This window comes from Juglans microcarpa x Juglans regia, chromosome 2S (genome assembly GCF_004785595.1).
Source record: "Juglans microcarpa x Juglans regia isolate MS1-56 chromosome 2S, Jm3101_v1.0, whole genome shotgun sequence".
NCBI lineage: Eukaryota > Viridiplantae > Streptophyta > Magnoliopsida > Fagales > Juglandaceae > Juglans > Juglans microcarpa x Juglans regia.
In genome coordinates this window covers 2,412,649-2,430,148 of record NC_054597.1, presented here as the reverse complement: position 1 = coordinate 2,430,148, position 17,500 = coordinate 2,412,649, and the positions used below count along the sequence as shown (strand labels likewise).

General features: G+C 34.2%; 3 protein-coding genes across 6 annotated transcripts; 2 read left to right on the top strand and 1 right to left on the bottom strand.

Annotated features, from left to right (window-relative positions):
- The first annotated feature begins 377 nt into the window (after window positions 1-377).
- On the top strand, window positions 378-1,799 carry LOC121252001 (protein NOI4-like). 2 transcript variants are annotated; one of them, XM_041151448.1, is made up of 3 exons: window positions 378-612; window positions 989-1,180; window positions 1,343-1,799. In XM_041151448.1, the coding sequence occupies exons 1-3, from the start codon at window positions 604-606 to the stop codon at window positions 1,364-1,366; spliced, it is 225 nt and encodes a 74-aa protein (XP_041007382.1). In that variant the 5' UTR covers window positions 378-603; the 3' UTR covers window positions 1,367-1,799. The 2 variants fall into 2 exon arrangements, with proteins under 2 accessions (XP_041007382.1, XP_041007381.1); XM_041151447.1 differs by having other exon boundaries at window positions 391-612; window positions 986-1,180.
- On the bottom strand, window positions 1,733-7,109 carry LOC121252000 (uncharacterized membrane protein At3g27390). Of its 3 annotated transcripts, none has more exons than XM_041151446.1 (11): window positions 6,691-7,109; window positions 6,433-6,575; window positions 5,725-5,833; window positions 5,423-5,618; window positions 5,192-5,328; window positions 4,078-4,366; window positions 3,345-3,451; window positions 3,121-3,259; window positions 2,748-2,943; window positions 2,336-2,579; window positions 1,733-2,249 (listed from the first exon to the last, which is right to left on the bottom strand). In XM_041151446.1, exons 2-11 carry the CDS (start codon window positions 6,524-6,526, stop codon window positions 1,994-1,996), a joined length of 1,767 nt encoding a protein of 588 aa, XP_041007380.1. In that variant the 5' UTR covers window positions 6,527-6,575; window positions 6,691-7,109; the 3' UTR covers window positions 1,733-1,993. The 3 variants fall into 3 exon arrangements, with proteins under 3 accessions (XP_041007380.1, XP_041007379.1, XP_041007378.1); XM_041151445.1 differs by having other exon boundaries at window positions 6,433-6,558; XM_041151444.1 differs by having other exon boundaries at window positions 6,433-6,653; window positions 6,735-7,109.
- A 6,241-nt stretch (window positions 7,110-13,350) lies between these two features.
- Window positions 13,351-14,415, top strand: LOC121253623 (BAG family molecular chaperone regulator 2-like). Its single transcript, XM_041153613.1, has 2 exons — window positions 13,351-13,858; window positions 14,029-14,415. The coding sequence occupies exons 1-2, from the start codon at window positions 13,582-13,584 to the stop codon at window positions 14,259-14,261; spliced, it is 510 nt and encodes a 169-aa protein (XP_041009547.1). The 5' UTR covers window positions 13,351-13,581; the 3' UTR covers window positions 14,262-14,415.
- Window positions 14,416-17,500: the final 3,085 nt, after the last annotated feature.

Sequence of the window (17,500 nt, the reverse complement as noted above, 5' to 3'; positions counted from 1 at the left end):
CTAATATTATTCTTAATTGAATCCATTCCCTGGCCAGATAAAATGTTTCACAATTTATATATAAATAACTATAAGAAAATTCCAGATAAATTTTACCCATGAGCAAATGACTTATGTGATCTGAATTGGGCCTCTTAAGGCCCAAAGTCTCCCTAGATATTGATACACTACAATTTGCTCGAACAATTAGATATTTTATAAGTCCTATTTTTAGATAAACTGATATGATTAGATTAGATGTGATATATTATATGGATGCATCGATTAGTTTTGCTAAAAGATATGATGGTTAAATGAAATAAAAGAGGTAAAAAATAAAACTACTAGAAGGGAAGGGAGAGAGGGTGGTGAGAAAAACAGCTGGGGGTTAGGCATTACCAACGTCGTGTGTGCCTCGTTCAACAATGACCAATAATTCCTACCCGCTGCTTTCTCTGTTCCCTACCTTTTCTCCCTCTCTTCATCTTTCCATTTTCCTCTTTTTTTGGACCTCTTCTCTATCTCTATCTCTATCTCTCTGCTTCTTCACCTCATTCATTGCCTATTTCTCTTTTTTGTTCTCTCTTCCTATTCTCGTCGAGGAAGTCCCTGCGATATATTTTAATGGCGTCGGTATGCTTACTTGTTCTCTGCTTTTAAATTACTCTCTCTCTCAATGAGTTGCGTGCATTAATGATCTGCAACAAAAGATCAAAGATTCGATATCCAAGAACATGTTGGGAATCAAGTTGTGAAAGTCTGTTGGAATAATGGATTAATCCGTATATCGTAATAATGCATATATTTAGATTCAAATTTGTTCCAGGAAGAATGTATAATATATTAAATTTATCAGATATATATATATATATATATATATATATATATCTATGCCTGAATTCATGGACTCGATCAATTTACGTACGTAGAGATTTTATACAAAGCTATCTATGTATAATCTTGATATGCTAACATCAAAAGCTTGTCATAATGTACGTGCATGCAGCAGGATAAAGGTCGGCCTCTACCTAAATTTGGTGAGTGGGATGTGAACAATCCGGCCTCGGCGGAAGGGTTTACCGTCATATTCAGCAAAGCTAGAGATGAGAAGAAATCTGATGGGGCTGCTGGGAGCGGAGCCACGCAACGAAGAAATGAGAATCAATCTAAATCGCAAGAACATTTTCAGTCCTCTGAAACGGTAACTGTGCGATAACCGTTTAAATGATTTGTATAAAAAACAAGATTTACGTAAAAAAATCTTCTTCTTTTTTCAACCTCTTCGAGCTGCATTTTTTGAAAAAATATAAAATAGATTACAAGAAATTTATAATAATGTTAATTGTTATGTATTTGGATGCAGAAAAAATGGTTTTGCTGTTTCTGAACTCCGAATAGCTGGTGGTGGCGGTTTTGACAGTGAGGAATAAATGGCAGTCGATTTCTCATTTACATGAAACTTCTACTTCGTTAAAACTCGTTCATGTTGCCAAAATCTGTGTATGTAATGAAGGAGGAAAAGACAGACAGACAGACAGAATAGATATAAGACGTGGATAATGGATTCACCGTTACATACTTGATGATTTTTTTTTTTTTTTTTTTTTTTAATCTTTTTCAAGAAGTGACAATTCATCGGAGTTGCCAGATTCTGATTAATATCTATTGAGTCAATGAAACACATATCTCTAATTCTTTATGCATGCATGGAATGTGTATCTTGCTTTTATGATTAGTGTGGTTCACAATCAACTGTCAATAAAAAAATAATTATCTTATACACCATTAAGTCCTGACTAATCTAGAAAATGTACAGACTCTCGAAAAGGAATTTCCCGCACGGGATAATTCAAAGAAAAAGTCCTCCATATCCTCTAGAAATTGTTTGCACCAATTCGAACCTTAGATCTGAAGGAAGCATACCACCAACACTAAAGGTCTTTTCCACATGAGCCAGCCGAACTAAGAATCGGCCCTTACATTCCAGGACTAAAATTCAATTAAACTTGTTTTGTCACAAAATTTCCACATCTCTTACAACTTGTCGTGACTCTTGATCAGAACCGTGATTGCTTGTCTTGTTATTAAAAGATCTCTGGCTAAACATTCGTGCAAAGGTGCTCTTCGATCTTGCAATTGGTTTAGGCCCATTGTTTGATCTGCTTTCACCATTCTTCTTGGCAAGATCGTCGGATATGGTTTTGATAAAAAATTCAAAGCGACGCCTAAAAGTTGGATACCTTGAGATAGATTTGGTGATCCCTTGCAGCCTGCATCATAAGAATAAGAGGATGTATGAAACAGGACAACTGCAAGGAAAAAATGATGGAAAAATGTACAACTTTCATTTTATTACCTTCGAGCTAGTGCATCAAGTTCAGCTCGTTTACGCTCGGGTTCAGGTGGCGAGCCAATATTCGAGTTCGTCAGCCTCCCAGGATCACCAATCAGCAAGACTAATTTGGAGAAATAGTCCTCTTCTGCCTTAGAAAGGTTCTCAGCTTTAATCTGGTCTTTAAGGATCAGAAGTGGATGAAGAAACCAATCAAAGAAGGTATCTTTTGGTCTGTTTGTGCTAGTGATCTCAGTAACATTGTCGGCTACACCAATCAAGTACATAAAAAAATTTATGTATTTGCCATCAAGACTGTTATCAAATTACTATAAGAAGAAGAATATATATATATATATATATATATATATATATATAAAGAGGAAAGAAGGCTCCTTTTCTACGCTCACAGTTAAAGAAAAAGCACTTCAATTACCTAACAGTAAACCCATGGAATTGGCTTCTGCAGAGCGCAGAAGCACCTGAAGAAGGCAATAAGCTGGTAATCCAATGCTAATAACTTTGCTACTGTTATTATACTTGGCATCTTCAATGTCTTGAAGTGTTATTAGTCCTTCAGAAACCATTCTCTCCCCATGGCGTTGACACTCCTTGAATAAGCCATCAAGTAGCTACAAGAGTTGAGAGCAAAATTTTTATTCAGCATATAAACCATAAGCTAAAAACTTACGTGTCTTAAAAAATCAGAACTGTTGAAGTTAAATCAAGCATTATCAAACACATGCAAATAGAGAGCAGACAATTTATTCCAAAAAGAAGCATTCCTTTAAATTCAAATGCAAAGGTACCTCAAGTGGCTTCAAGTCAACCATAGGATGCTTGAGTGAACCTGTGCGGGAGGGAGGATTACGGAAAGAGCTGGGCTTTGATAAAGAAGACATGCGAGAGGTGTTCCGTGACAGGTCATGCTTCCTTCGGTAATGTGGCCTGCTAATATGAGAGTCGTATGAAAACATGTTGAAAGTGCATGAATCTATATCAAGACTATGAAGCATGGAAGGTTGAACAAAACCTAGGAAAGATGGATCCTTCTGGCATGTCAAGAACATCGTTGCTGTATTCATCATATATGGACAACGATGCAACAATGTAGCAAAGCCCAAACCATAAGGAGGACTCCTGTAATTCGACAACAATCAATGTATATATTGTCTAACATGCACATTAGTGGTGTCAACACACAGACTAAATGCTAAAAGATGAGACAGCTTGCAATTTATTCTAATTTTAATCTGAAACGGCTATTAACAATAATAATTAACCATAGCAACAATCACTTTGAAGGCATTTATTCCATTCTCGCTAAAATGGAATTTCAAAATGAAAAATTATCACAAAACGGCACTAAAAAAGATCATCTAGGCTCAATTTGGATTGAGAAGCACTCTCAACTCATTTCATCTCATCTCATCATTACAACTTTCACAAATTCTCACATAAAATATAATAAACAATTCAACTTTTTCAAATCTCAAAACAATAATAATATTTTATTCAACTTTTAACTTTCATCTCAACTCATCAAATCTCAACTCGCTATCCAAACCTAACCTTAAGTGTAATTTCTGTAGGTGTGTGTGATCCATTCAAAACAAACATGTGGCCAACAAATTAACTCTTTTCAAATGATGCTCCCAAGTGCCCTCATCAACAGAAAAACACTATAAATCAGCACATACAAACAGGATAAATTAACTAAATGACTAATAATTAACATCAACGCCGCATCAATCCCACAGTTTTACCTTATAAACAACCACCCCAGCATAAGAACCAAGAAAGATACTGGCTACCATGGAGGCTAAAACTGCCCCAACAACAGCCAATGGCCAGAGTAGGATGGCAAGACCGGCAAAAGGCACACATATTGTCTCCAAGAAAGGACCTTCGCGACCTATAAGGTCATGAAACAAACGGTGCCATCCCTTAACGAGCATGAAAGGGCCTTTGCATAGAGCAATGAATGAGATTAAGGGAAAATCAATGATGAAACCAAGAACTCCAGCTATAATTGCAGCAGGAAGATAAAGCAATCTGCAACAAATTTAATAAAATACCTCAATAAAACAAAATTAGTTCAGCATCAAAAGCATTCCATAAGGCATAAAGCTTAACGACTGTCGTCATTCGAAAAGTTGTATAAACTAAAGAATTTATGCGCTTATCAAGCCAGTGTTATACTAAGTTGTGCAACAGAAAGAAAGAGAACAGAGAGGAAAGAAACCCACAAAGGGCATAAATGGAAACAGGAACAGATGTACATAGCTGGAATAACTAACTATATTTAACTGGTATAACTACCAATACTAGCTTATAAAAAAAAACAATTATCAGAGTCATCTGGTTAACGACAATAGATTTATAATATGTATATAGTCAAACTACTTGAAGATTGAATTGCTTTATATATCAGAATTGAATCAAAACCAAACCGAACTAGTGTTTTGGCTTACAACAACTTCCTAATATGGAAAACTTAATTTGAAATAATGTATTTTTTACCCCTCCCCCTGAAGTTAGATCCTAACTCCACCACTAATGACTCCACTCCATCCATCACAAAAAATATGGAGAATGAAAGAAAAACAAGTAAAGAAAAGTGTAACTATTCTTACAGCCGATTACTCCATCCATCACAAAAATAAAGTTATTGCATGGATTACAAATATGTTCCCAAATTTGAAACATAAGAACTCTGTAAGAGTCGATGAAACAAGTTAGAGAATATTGGTCCATTAGGCCTATTGGCCATCAAGGACTTATTTCTAGTGATATAGTCTCTACTTGAGGGTAAGGTTTTCTGGCAGCAACATGGAACAAACAAGAAGCAGATGTAAGGAGCAGAAATAGACAGAAAACCTAATCTCATAATAGGTCACATCTGGGGGCCCTTTTTGTCGCAGGTCATCCATATATGAGAAGTAGGAATGGAAACAAACATCTTTAAAATCCCTGACAATGGTGAAACTCCTTTCAATAGTTCCCCAAGTCCCATCCTACAAAATTTAGAAAAAGAAATATATCTCTTAAAGGCAACACGAGTTAAAATTAAAAATAACGAATCACCAAAATTGAATATTGAAGACATACATAAAAACAGCGGAATAATTTATTAGTCTTTCCTTCTCCAACAGCATCAAAAGTAGCAAATATTGGTGAAAGAAAGCCAAATGCTGCTCCGCCTATGATACTTCCAATAATACCAACCACTAGCCACAAAATCAAAAGCGTAGGCAGAACGAATATGCAGAGAACTAGCTTCAAAACTGGTCCTAATCGTTTAGTTCTGCTCATTAGAGAAATCAACAATATGAGAAAGAGATTAACAAAAAAAGAAAAAGGCAAATTGATAAGGCAATTACAATAGGAAGGTGGATTGTCAAGGAAAGCACCTCGCGATGCAGTAATATGTCCAAGCACTATGTGCCGGCCAAAGACCCAATACGATGGCAGAATTTCCAATTGTCATGATAAGGCATACCAACGGGCAGAAAATGATACCTGATATAAGAATTAGTTTAATGTGTTTACGATAAGTAGCTCGTAGTCCAGACGATATATCTTCATCCACCACTCAACGCTTCAAATGCTACTTTGTAATTTATAAAATCCTATAATATATTTCAACGTAAAAATAGCAAAAATGGCCATTCTAACTTCTGAAAATATTCGGACATCACCCTCAAGGATATATGCTTGGTTTGGATATATCCTGAATAAGTACTAGCATCTCCCTCCGCCTTATAAAATTAAATCAAATCCCGGTAAAGAAATGCTACGGAAAAGGAACCAAACCAAGGAACGCAAGACGTGGCTTAATGGCCAGATGAACAGGAATACGGAAGCAGAATCCTGAAGCTATCATTTTGATTTATTAATTTCATATACTCCAGAACATCATAAGAGAAACAAAAGCATTTTTTAACAAAAAGAAGAAGAAGAAGAAGATAATTATACACGGGCAGTCTATGAACGATCGTTTTTAATTGTGTTTTTAATTGTCTTCTTTCCTGAAGAAAAAAGCAAAATAATCCAGAACAAGAAAGAAGCAGGGAAAAATCAACAAAACCCCCCAAAACGAGGAACAGATTGGCACTGACCTTTAACGGTGCCCAGGAGCAGAAGCCCGCTGAAGAAAGGAAGAAAGCAAATAAAGTTCCACACAGTAGCCAAAACCCCCTTCGGAGGTTCCATATCTCTCCCCCTTATTCCTCGCTCAGATCTCCCTACAATCACCACAAACCTATCACAGAGTCAACTCTAATTCCGACTTGCAGTCACAACAGACACCATTATCAGCCACTGGGGTCCCATAAATAGCCTGTAAACATAAACAATGAAATATAAAAAATACTCACCATACTGAAAAGCAATTTGCTGCAAACCCACAACAGGAACTTACAAAAAAATTACTGCTTTACTGTTCTTCTGAACCAAATGACCATGAAAAAACCAGGAACGTCGAGGTTTAAATCAAATAAAAAACTTGAAAGAATCAAAAGAAGTTCGTGCTCCCGTGGGTTAAAACGCAAGGGCCAAGTCCGTTGAACAGACGCTGTGTGGCCTCAAACTGGGAGGGATCGTGGATAGAGCGGTTACAATCAAATAATCAAGAGCAAAGAGGGCTTAGGCCTGGGCAATCCTTTCTTGTCCTCTCTCTCTCTCTCTCTCTCTCTCTCTCTCTCCCTTTGCTTAAGGTGATATTTTCATTATTTTGGACTTTAAGCAAAAGCTAAACAAGTTGGTCTCAGTCGCAATCCGCCACCGGCGAGAGAAATATGTAATTGCAGAGAAACGAGGAAAAGCATTTGCAAAAGTATTATTTAACAATATATAGTATTATTTAACGATCACACCAATATGGTCGACCATTGTTGTTCCACAGCGACAAAAATCACTTTGCCTGTTTGCCAATCTTGATGGATGCCGCGTAAAATTCGTGTAATCGTGTTTGAATTTAATTGGCATAGCGTGCCTGCAGCCAACTTCGTGGTAAATCCGAGTAAGTTCGAAACTGGTAAAAAGAAAAAAAAAAAAAAATCATATATAGTGAATGAGGTAAAGATAATGACTAGAATATTTCAAATACACAGTGCTCAGAGCTTTCAACCTTTATTAGAGAATAACAATTCGAAGTATATTTTCATTTCAAGCAGACGTTTGTCCTGAATTACTTGTTAATAGCCAGTTAGCGGTAGGTCTGATCCTTAAATAGATTGATGGGTGTGGGTTTGACACTCATGATTATTATTATTATTTTGGTTTATTGATTAATATTATAACGTTATCTCCACGCTTTCATGTGACATTATCTTATTGCAAGTAGAAATTTAAGTGCTCGTGCTTGCGTAGGCCTCCCTCCAATGTCACCAACCTTTTAACCCTACCATTAAATACCCCCCACCATATTAGACTACCAAGCGAAAACCTCTACGTCACTTATTATACTGCATAATGACATGACTGGCCTTCGAAATTGGTCCACGCCTTCCATTTAACAGAGAGAGAGAGAGAGAGATCTTCTTCCATCATTTTAGAGAAGTTAAGTATAAGAAGTCATTGCTTAGGAAAAAAAAAAGTATAAGAAGTCATTATAAAAAAAAAAAAAAGTACAAGAAGAAGTCTCGACCAATGATCATGAAGACTTCGCCTTCAATTTCAGGTTAGAAACATGAGGAGGGAAGGTATCATTTTGGATCATGAGGAAGCAACCTGCAGGCAGAGTAATATTCAGAGGCATCTGATCAGGCATTGTACGTCTCGATGCATGTTATTGTCATTAAGACCATTGATATTGGTCTAATTAAATTTCAGTCAAGTTCAAATTTTAACTAAACTTTTTTAAAATTAATATGTTTAGACTAATCAAATCAATTCAAATCAATTTATGAATTACAATAAATAAAAAATTAAAATTATATTTAACGAGTTACTGTTTACCAACCAAAAAAATATTTTATTAAAAAATATTTCTACTTTTCTCACTCCCTCTCACGTTTTCTCTCTTCTTTTCGTTTCTCTTCATTTCTTCTTTATTTTAAATAATTTGTTTGAATAGTGAAAATTAAATTATTAATTAATATATAAAGTATAATTGTAAAATATAAAAAAAATTTATTAAAATATATAATATTATATCATTATTTTAACTTTAGAATGATTAATCCAATATAAATTAACCTCTTTAAAAATTTTAGTTTTAACCAAAACTTAAATTTTAATCAAAATTTGAACTTTACAAAGGTAATGCTCTAATTCATAAGGTCATTGTGTCTATTTTTTTTTTTTTTTTATACATTTGAAAAAAAGGGTTTCCGAACTCGATCACAATTGTGTCTGATTCTTGAGTCAGTTTCCATATTGTCTTGAAACCTGCGACATAAAAATTGATAAACCAGTCAGACCAACTTGTACTCGTGGCGATCATAAGACATTAACTTGGTGGCAAGTAAAACTTTTACATTATATGTTCTATGATTTTAGCTTCCAAAAGTTTCTATCAATCCACATTCTTTTTGTTGTCGGCACTTTGCTGAATAAATTATTTCAACAATCATTCCCTGATATTCCATTCAACCATTAGTTAATTATATCTTTAGAAAAAGCCAGAAGGTTGTAGAAAAGTTTCATCGTTACAACCACCAGGAAATATCCAAGAAAAAGGAACCGGGGATGTAGAAACAGAGAAGGAAAGGGAAACAGGAGCTTCAAGAACATGTAATTTCTTTCTTGCTTTCGGTACAGTTACACTAGACTACAAAACTAATATATATAGCTGGACTATTTACACGTGCTATGTTACAGTTGGCTGTTAGTTATAACTAAACTTTATCATCTCTAACACTCCCTCAAGATGCGGAATGGATGTTCATGACTCTCATTTTGAAAAGGAGATAAAGAAAATTGTGAGGTGGTAATGCTTTGGTAACTAAACTAACTAGATAATAGTCAATTTCGATGTGCTTGATTCTCTCATAGAAGATCGAATTTGCTGCTATATACAAGGTTGTTTTACTATCACAATATAGCACAACTGAAGAGGAATGCATTACACCAAAATTCCTAACCAAAGAGATTAACCATGTGATTCACAATTAAGCACTAAATGCATTAGCTCGATATTTAGCCTCAACCTATATAGATGATCATGATACAGTAGTTTGTTTCTTGGATTTTCAAGAAATGAGTGAGTCCCCAAGAAAAATACAAAATCTAGTGATTGATCTTCTAGTGTCTGGACATGTGGCCCAATCTAAATTTGAGAATCCTTTCAAATACAAGGTGGAGTTTGTAGGGGGAAAAAAAACAAAGAAGCATACCTTTCCCAACTGTGTTGTTCACATAATGTAGCACTTTGTTCACAACATCTAGATTTGTAGTAGCAGATTTGTTCATGAACTAACTCAAATTATTCACAGCATTTGCTAAATTAGGTTGTTAAATGGTCAAACATAACATTCTAACCATTAGTCTCCTATAATTTGAAAGATCAGGCAAGCAATTATCATTTGTTTTCACTAATCTGAGATTGGGATCCATGGGAACTTGTGCTAATTTACAAGCAAGTAAACATGTATCATCAAGAAGTTCTAAGGCATAATGCATTTGGCATAGAAATATGCCCTTATTTGTGTGTGCTACATCCAAGCCCAAGAAACATTTGAGATTGCCCAAATCCTTTATTTTGAATTGACTGTGAAGATAAACTTTGAAATATTGTGCTGCTTGTGAATCATTACTAGCAACAATGATATCATTAACATAAACTAGCAGTATAATGAAAGAAGAACCTGTTAGCCTTGTAAACAATGAGTAATCACATTTGGATTGAGTGAATCCATGATAAAGTAAGCATGCAAAGAGTTTATGAAACCATTGTCGAGTAGCATCAATGCTAATTGTTTGTGGTAGCAACAACTAATAAGCAACGTATAATGGTTAACTTGGCCACTAGAGAGAGAGGGAGAGACTGAGATTGAGAAAGTGTCCAAGTAATCTAGACCTTCTTGTTGTTTGTAGCCATTGGCAACAAGCCAAGATTTATATCTCTCGATTGAGTACAACAAGAAATTTTCTATAAAAGAAGCCACAATATTTTGTACGGATAAATATTTGATTATTCAATCCATTGCATACTAATAATCTCTTCTTGGTTTTGGTAGTAAATTTACCAAGTACTCCTACTGCATAAGTAATGTCAGGTCTAGTATAATTGGTTGCATAATGCAAACTACCATTCATGCTGGTATATCTATTTTGATTAATCACATAATCATTATTCTCACCATTCGTATAATGATAGACAAAAAAGATAGCTTCAACTTTTTCTATCCTACGTACCCCTCAATACTCTACCTCTTAAATTCTTTTTTTTTTCCCCCCTTCAAAATACTATACCTTAGTATGTTTTTTCAGATTCTAGGAAACCACCGAAATAATCCAAACCAGAAATAATATTTGTAGTCGTGGAGTGCATTTTAAATTGAGTAAATACGAGATATAAATAAAAAAAATTAATTATTTATTGAATAATTCTATATACATGCGTAAACATCACGTAATTATTTTGAAAAAGAACAGGATCTACTATTAAAAAATTAAATTTTTTTCATATGGATTCACTATTAAACAAATTGTTGTGACTTTGAACGATTTTGTTTAAAACTTCCTCAACAAAAAAATCTAAGGAAAGCAATGGTTACATTAAAAAAAGAAATCTTCCTACTAAATACAATCTATTAAAAAATACCAACATATTGAATATGGATTTGAGATCTTCTAAGAATTTTTGAGCAATCTAGTAGCAAACCAATCTCCAAATTCCTCGTTTCCTAGCCTGCAATACTACGTATTACAATTGGTTTTGGGCCTTGTAGTGGATCTCCAAAGCTGCCCACCACTTCTTAGCCTTTCCCATCATCAACCAAATTGCATGGTTACAGAATCCAGACCAGGTGGAAGTACCCTTCCATTTGATCTGTGAGAAGTCTCAAACACATGATTGGTACTCAAGTTCTCTCCATTCACAAGCCATCAGTACTTGGTAGCCATTTAGTAGCAAACACCAATGTTACCTTCTTGATATTTCCCCCCCAACTCGATAAACAGTTTTAAAGCTCCCTGCCCATCTTCCATTAATCTTCGATCAAAGATAAAAGGCGACATAAAAAGAATTTAAAACAAATTTTGATACCTCTATATATATATATATGTATATGTATATATATATATATATATATATGTAATGTAACGACTACGTCATAGTAAAACAAATTTGGGCCTAAACTATAGATTAGCGTTTTCTGAGTTTTCTCATGAGGAGGAGAACTTGATGTAAATTTGGTTAAGTATATAAATATATATATATATATATATATATATTTAATATTATGTAGCTTTAGATACTCAAAAGATGTCTTGTATTTAGGAATCGTTTTTTTTTTTAAAAAAAGAAGATCGATCAAGAAGAAATATGAATATCTCACCTTTCGATGTAATGATCATAATGATAATGATAATTATGATAATAATAGACGAGGAACAAGAAGGCCCCCATGCATGCAATTACCCTATAGTTGAGATCAACGTTACGTTGGCTCGATGCGCATAAAATCTCTAGCCATATCTTCAGCTTTAGCATGCCAACAAGAAGCAAATCTCATGGGATCGCGTGAAAGAATCAGTCAGCTTGTTCCATCTGCATTAATAATCAATCCAATCCCTTATACAAGTGGGAAATGTTATTATTCTCTTACTGTCCATTTATTATTTTTATATTTTATTTTTAAAATTTTTTTATTTATTTAATGGTTAAAGAAATGATTATTAGTAAAATTATATATATTCTTTTAATTTTTTTAATGATTAAGGATGTTAAAAAAATACTTAAAAGAAAATAATAAAAAAATAAAAAATTTCAAATACATTACAAGTAATAAATAGATAGTAAAATGATAGTAACCCTATAACTATCCTATAGATATATATATATATATCTATCAGACTATTACTAATAATTGGTCGCATCAATAATTCATACACGATACATGAATTGATTTCGGCCCAAATATAAATACTGCCTCTAAACAAGTTTCCTGGGCAGTTAAAAAGAAAAGAAAAAGAAAAGAATTGTTTTCGATCGGGTCATATAATTAATATTCCAACGCACGATTCAATCAATCGTAGAAATTAAAAAAAAAAAAAAAAAAACCATTGAGGTTGAGGCCAGCAATTAGATCATATATTCGAATGCATGATGATAATTGTTGGATATAAAAATGGGTTTGCACTACAAAATATGAGCAAAGGAGGGCCCGTCCCACCTACGTAGCCTAACTGGTTTTCAGAAGGGAGAACAATCCTTGAGCTTAATTAATTAATTATCTCGATCCATCGGCCATTACGCGAACATGTGGGCGGGGGGTGTCTACAGCTGAAAAGCTTATAGAAAATGCTTGCCTTTTTCATGATTTCCTGGCATATATTTTTTTTTTTTAAGTACTCGATCTCTCCCACATGGTTTGATACCCTATAGATCAGCAAAGAAATGGCGAACCTAATAAAGAAATATTGTATTAGCTCCACTCCACCTACCTAAACCTAACATATATATTAAACCCAATTAAAATGAGTTTACAAGTCAGGACCAAATTAAAATGCTTTACTTCTTTGTTTAATATTGTGACATATATTCCATGCATGGGACATTAATCATGACCCATTTGCATATATATCATGGGACGCTGTTTTCTTTAACTTATTCTATAAGGAGAAGGAAGTGATAATTAATTAAGAGATAGCTTTTATAGCGATTAATGCATGGGTTACAAGTTAACTAATTAATTAAAAGACCAACCGACCAGTGTATTCGAGTGGGTTTGGCCCGCTAATCAAGCAAGCGTGTTCTGAAGCATGCACCCACCCCACCCATGTGCCTTAGCCCCGCCCCACACACAGTCACACACAAAATTAGCAGCACAACAAACCGCATGCATGCGCCCATATTCTTCACCACTACTATGTGTCACAAACCCATTGCCTCATTACTCTTTCTTTTTTTATGCCAAAACTAGAGGCGGCTTGTATTTTATTCATAGCTTTCTGTTGTCCAAATGCTCGCTCTGATCTGTGACTATATATATAACACTTTAATTTATCGATCTTCCCCAACGGACTTTTGAGTTTTGAGAGAGAGAGTGAGACAGAGAGACAGATATTGGGGAGAATTAAGCTAAAAGAGAGGTTGAAAAATGATGAAGTTGAGGTCAAAGAAGTTTTGCAGAAGCAGCTCAAAGCTCAGTGGAGGTGGTAGTAGTAATGGCAACAGCAACAGCAACATGAAATTAGGACGTGAAAGGCCTGGGTCTGAAGGCTTAGGGGAAATCAAATGGGAACTCCGACCTGGTGGCATGCTTGTCCAAATGAGAGACATGACTGGCGAGAGTGTGGGAGAAGGGATGATCACAGTTAGGGTCTCAACTGTCTCAAAATGGCATGACATTTCCATTGAAGCCACTTCGAATTTTGGTAAGCCTTGAAGATGATCATCATCATCATGTTTCTGTTTAATTAGATTAATATCAGAAAGATCATCATGTTTCTGTTTTTGGCCACGGGTCAAGAATTTCATAAGCATTAATCGAAGATCTTCCTTCTGGAGTGATAAATTAAACTTCCTGTTTTATCAATATTTTCAGGAGAGTTGAAGATGATATTGTCATTGGTGACTGGTTTGGAGACGAGGGAGCAGAGGCTACTATTCAAAGGGAAAGAGAGAGAGGATGGTGAATATTTACACATGGTTGGTGTTAGAGACAAGGACAAGGTGCTATTGCTGGAAGATCCAGCTACCAAGGAGAGGAAACTACTCTATGGCTTGGCAGGGGGCCCAGCCATTGGAACACCCTGCAGTTGTACCATTAGTGTATGAAAATTGAAATGATTTTTCATTAGTACTAACCCTAAAACCAAAAAAATTGCAAAAATTATGCACATCGATCTTCTCATGTGCAAGTTGCAAATGGCTTACTATGTTAATAGAAATGTTGATTTCTGGAGTTATATCAATCATGTTGGTCTCCTCTTTCCCTCAATTATTTCTGATCAGCTTTTTCCTTCATTATATATATAGATATATTGTAACCATGCGTGCACACCGAGACATAGACTAATTAATTTGTGGAATTAATAAAGCGAAAGTGGTACTCAAGTTACTTTATTTCTATTACTAAAGTCTGGCCTTTTTTTATCATGGGTTGTAGAGTAGTATAGATTGCTTGAACGGCCAAAAGCTAGATGGCTCCATCAATTGCATACAATCATATCCCTAGATTTTAGGCTCTCAAACTGTACGTAGGCCGGCAACGGGGTCCAATGTTGACAGCTAGGTATTCCAAATTATCACACGTACACCTAGTCCTCCCTCATGCACGCCCTCAATTACTTGGTATTGCTAATCTAATTAAATTTAACCAATTATCCTAAGTTTTGATCATAACCATGATCAGCCATCTTCCGGCCTTTCGCCAATTAGCGCGCTCACTTCTCCAAAACATCAAAGCTGATCACCTCCCACCAACGACTTCCCAGTTTCACCTAATTCCTTCTCTTTGCTGAGCCCTGCAGGAAGATCGGCTTTGATGGAACACATGGGTCTATTCTGGGTTCTCCTTCCCAAAAACCATGTCTCGATGGATTGCATCCATACTAGCTAGCTAAAGCTTAAATGAAGTCAAAGCTAGCTAACCATGTTCGTAAGTAAGTAATTTTATATCATTTTCTGCTGCGAGCTCCAGATGATATAAAAAGTTATTGATGGTAATTAATTTCCTCATTATCTTTTGAAAGATCCAGATCAAGTCTTCAGATCAGGTCATATTTTCCCAATTATCTTTGATCATTTGGGCTATAGCTTGTTAAGCCCAAGAGTATCAGATAGATCTTTCTAGTATTTAGAATTTATTGTCTTTAGTTTTTTCTCTCTCTTTTCCTTTTTTCAATGAGAAAATAAACAGGATGAAAATAAAAGATGCTCCTCCGTACTGATATATACTATAGGGAGTCGGGACCATGCAGGAACGCATATTAGTCACAATTCAAAAGGCGTTTTTAATTTTCAAGAAAAGTGGTGCATGTGATATATTTAGAGAAGAAGCATACTTGTAATCTTGGGTGTATAAATGTTATATAATTATTTAAATAAAAAATAAATATAAAATTTATTATTAAAAAAATAAATATTGTATAATTATTTAAAAATAAATAAATACGAAATTTATATAAAAAAAATTAATTTTTTAATAATAAATTATATTATTTTTTAAAATAATTACATAATATTTATATATTTTACAGTTGTATATAGTATTCCTCGTATTCAAAATAGCACGTGCTCTGTCTAGAAAGTACGACCTTTCGGCCTTTCTTATCAACAAGTTGCTGCTACTGCTGGCTAGCGAGTAAAGACTCGTACCCACCTCTCTCACTTCCATGTTCCTAAAAAGTTAGAATCTCCCGTTCTCCGACTTTGAAAAACCTACTGGAGGATCAGTACTGTTCAAAGTTCCGACCAAAGGAGTCTATTAATCTTCTCAATGCATGGTATGAAAAACCTCATACATCATCATGCAGTAGGAGTCTGGATTCCTAGCTAGTTTCTGATATCTTGATGCATGAGATGGATGTTGCAGATCATCATCAGTACTGGCCTCGTCGGCGTGCCATTTTTGTTGACAGAAGACAGAGAGCACAACAGAACATGCCCAAGGAGGATTGTGTATGAGCTGTTTGTGCTCTCTTTCTTCTGCCAGCAGAGTTTTGATCTGGCCAGATCAATCCTAGACTGGTTAAGGTAACAACATAATATAGATTTTAAAAAAAATTAATTTTCTTTTTACATAAATCTTATATTTATTTATTTTTTTAAAGTGATTATGCGGCGTTTACATGTGTAACTATCATTTCTAGATTTTATAATGCCGTAACAACATAATATATGGATCCCTGGCTAGCTGTCCTGGTGTTTCTGTTATATGGATTTTAGGTCTTGCATGCTAAGGTAAGATATACATACATATATTATTATATATATTATATATACGAATATATAATATATATCATGTGATCTATGCATTTAATTACGTTGGAAATTATAAAACTTTGCTTTCTTAATTATGTCTCAGATCAATTAATTCGATTCTATTTCTTTCTAATTTGCTTCATAACATGATTTGAATTTTATACTTTCGGTCACAAGTATTATTATTATTTTTTTAATTTTTAAATATAAATTTCTTTTCTCTCTCCCTTTCCCTCTCTATATATATTATAGAGAGAGACATGCACATGACAAGCATGTGTATTTCCTATTAGTTATCATGGAATTCCAACAACTACCTCTTTAATTTATCTCATAAATTGATACTGATGCTTGAAAATATATAGTTTATAAGTTTATTTTGTGTAATCTTTTTGTATCTATTGTAACTTTTATTAAATATTATCATATACATATACATCAAATGGGTAAAGAGCACGAGGGAAAAAATAGTATTTGCATTCTATAATTTATTCTTGTGGAATATCCCATCATATTGAGTTTTATTGAATTATATATAATGGTCATTAGATTCCTGTCATATAATTAATACGTAGCTATAGGTAGCTTAATTTGTAACTATCTACTCATTAACCATATATGTAGTTATAGTCTGAATTATGAACATTTATTTTTAATCATGTAGTGTGCCAATTTATGAATTAATGTGACTATATATTAACCAATTAAATATATTCTCGTCATAAATCATAATAAATGAAAGGACGTTACGGATGTAGGACAATGAATGGTTTGATACACTTTTAGATCCTGATCGATCAGACATCAATTTCGAAAAGCAAAGATTAATTATAATTATTAAGATGATCAGCAGCTCGGTTTTGAACTATATATATAAAATTAAATTTTCAAGACTTTGTCGATTTTTAACAAAAGAGAAAAAACCTTTTATACCCTTCAACTAGAAATTATGTACGTAGCTTGCAAATCTTTTTATAAAAAATAATAGGCAGCAATATTGATATTCAAGACGTGGAATGAAGCGATGAAGAAATAATTGCTATAAAAAAATTATTTATTTTTTATCAATTATTTTTTGTTAAAATGATTAT

Excerpts from the sequence above, each read along its gene's own strand:
- LOC121252001 (XM_041151447.1), top strand. Across the intron at positions 1,181-1,342 it reads ATTTTCAGTCCTCTGAAACG|AAAAAATGGTTTTGCTGTTT; the intron begins GTAACTGTGCGA and ends ATTTGGATGCAG.
- LOC121253623 (XM_041153613.1), top strand. The coding sequence starts at position 13,582 with ATGATGAAGTTGAGGTCAAAGAAGTTTTGCAGAAGCAGCTCAAAGCTC. Across the intron at positions 13,859-14,028 it reads TGAAGCCACTTCGAATTTTG|GAGAGTTGAAGATGATATTG; the intron begins GTAAGCCTTGAA and ends CAATATTTTCAG.
- LOC121252000 (XM_041151446.1), bottom strand. The coding sequence starts at position 6,526 with ATGGAACCTCCGAAGGGGGTTTTGGCTACTGTGTGGAACTTTATTTGC. Across the intron at positions 5,834-6,432 it reads GCTCCTGGGCACCGTTAAAG|GTATCATTTTCTGCCCGTTG; the intron begins GTCAGTGCCAAT and ends TTCTTATATCAG. Across the intron at positions 2,944-3,120 it reads TTGACTTGAAGCCACTTGAG|CTACTTGATGGCTTATTCAA; the intron begins GTACCTTTGCAT and ends CAACTCTTGTAG.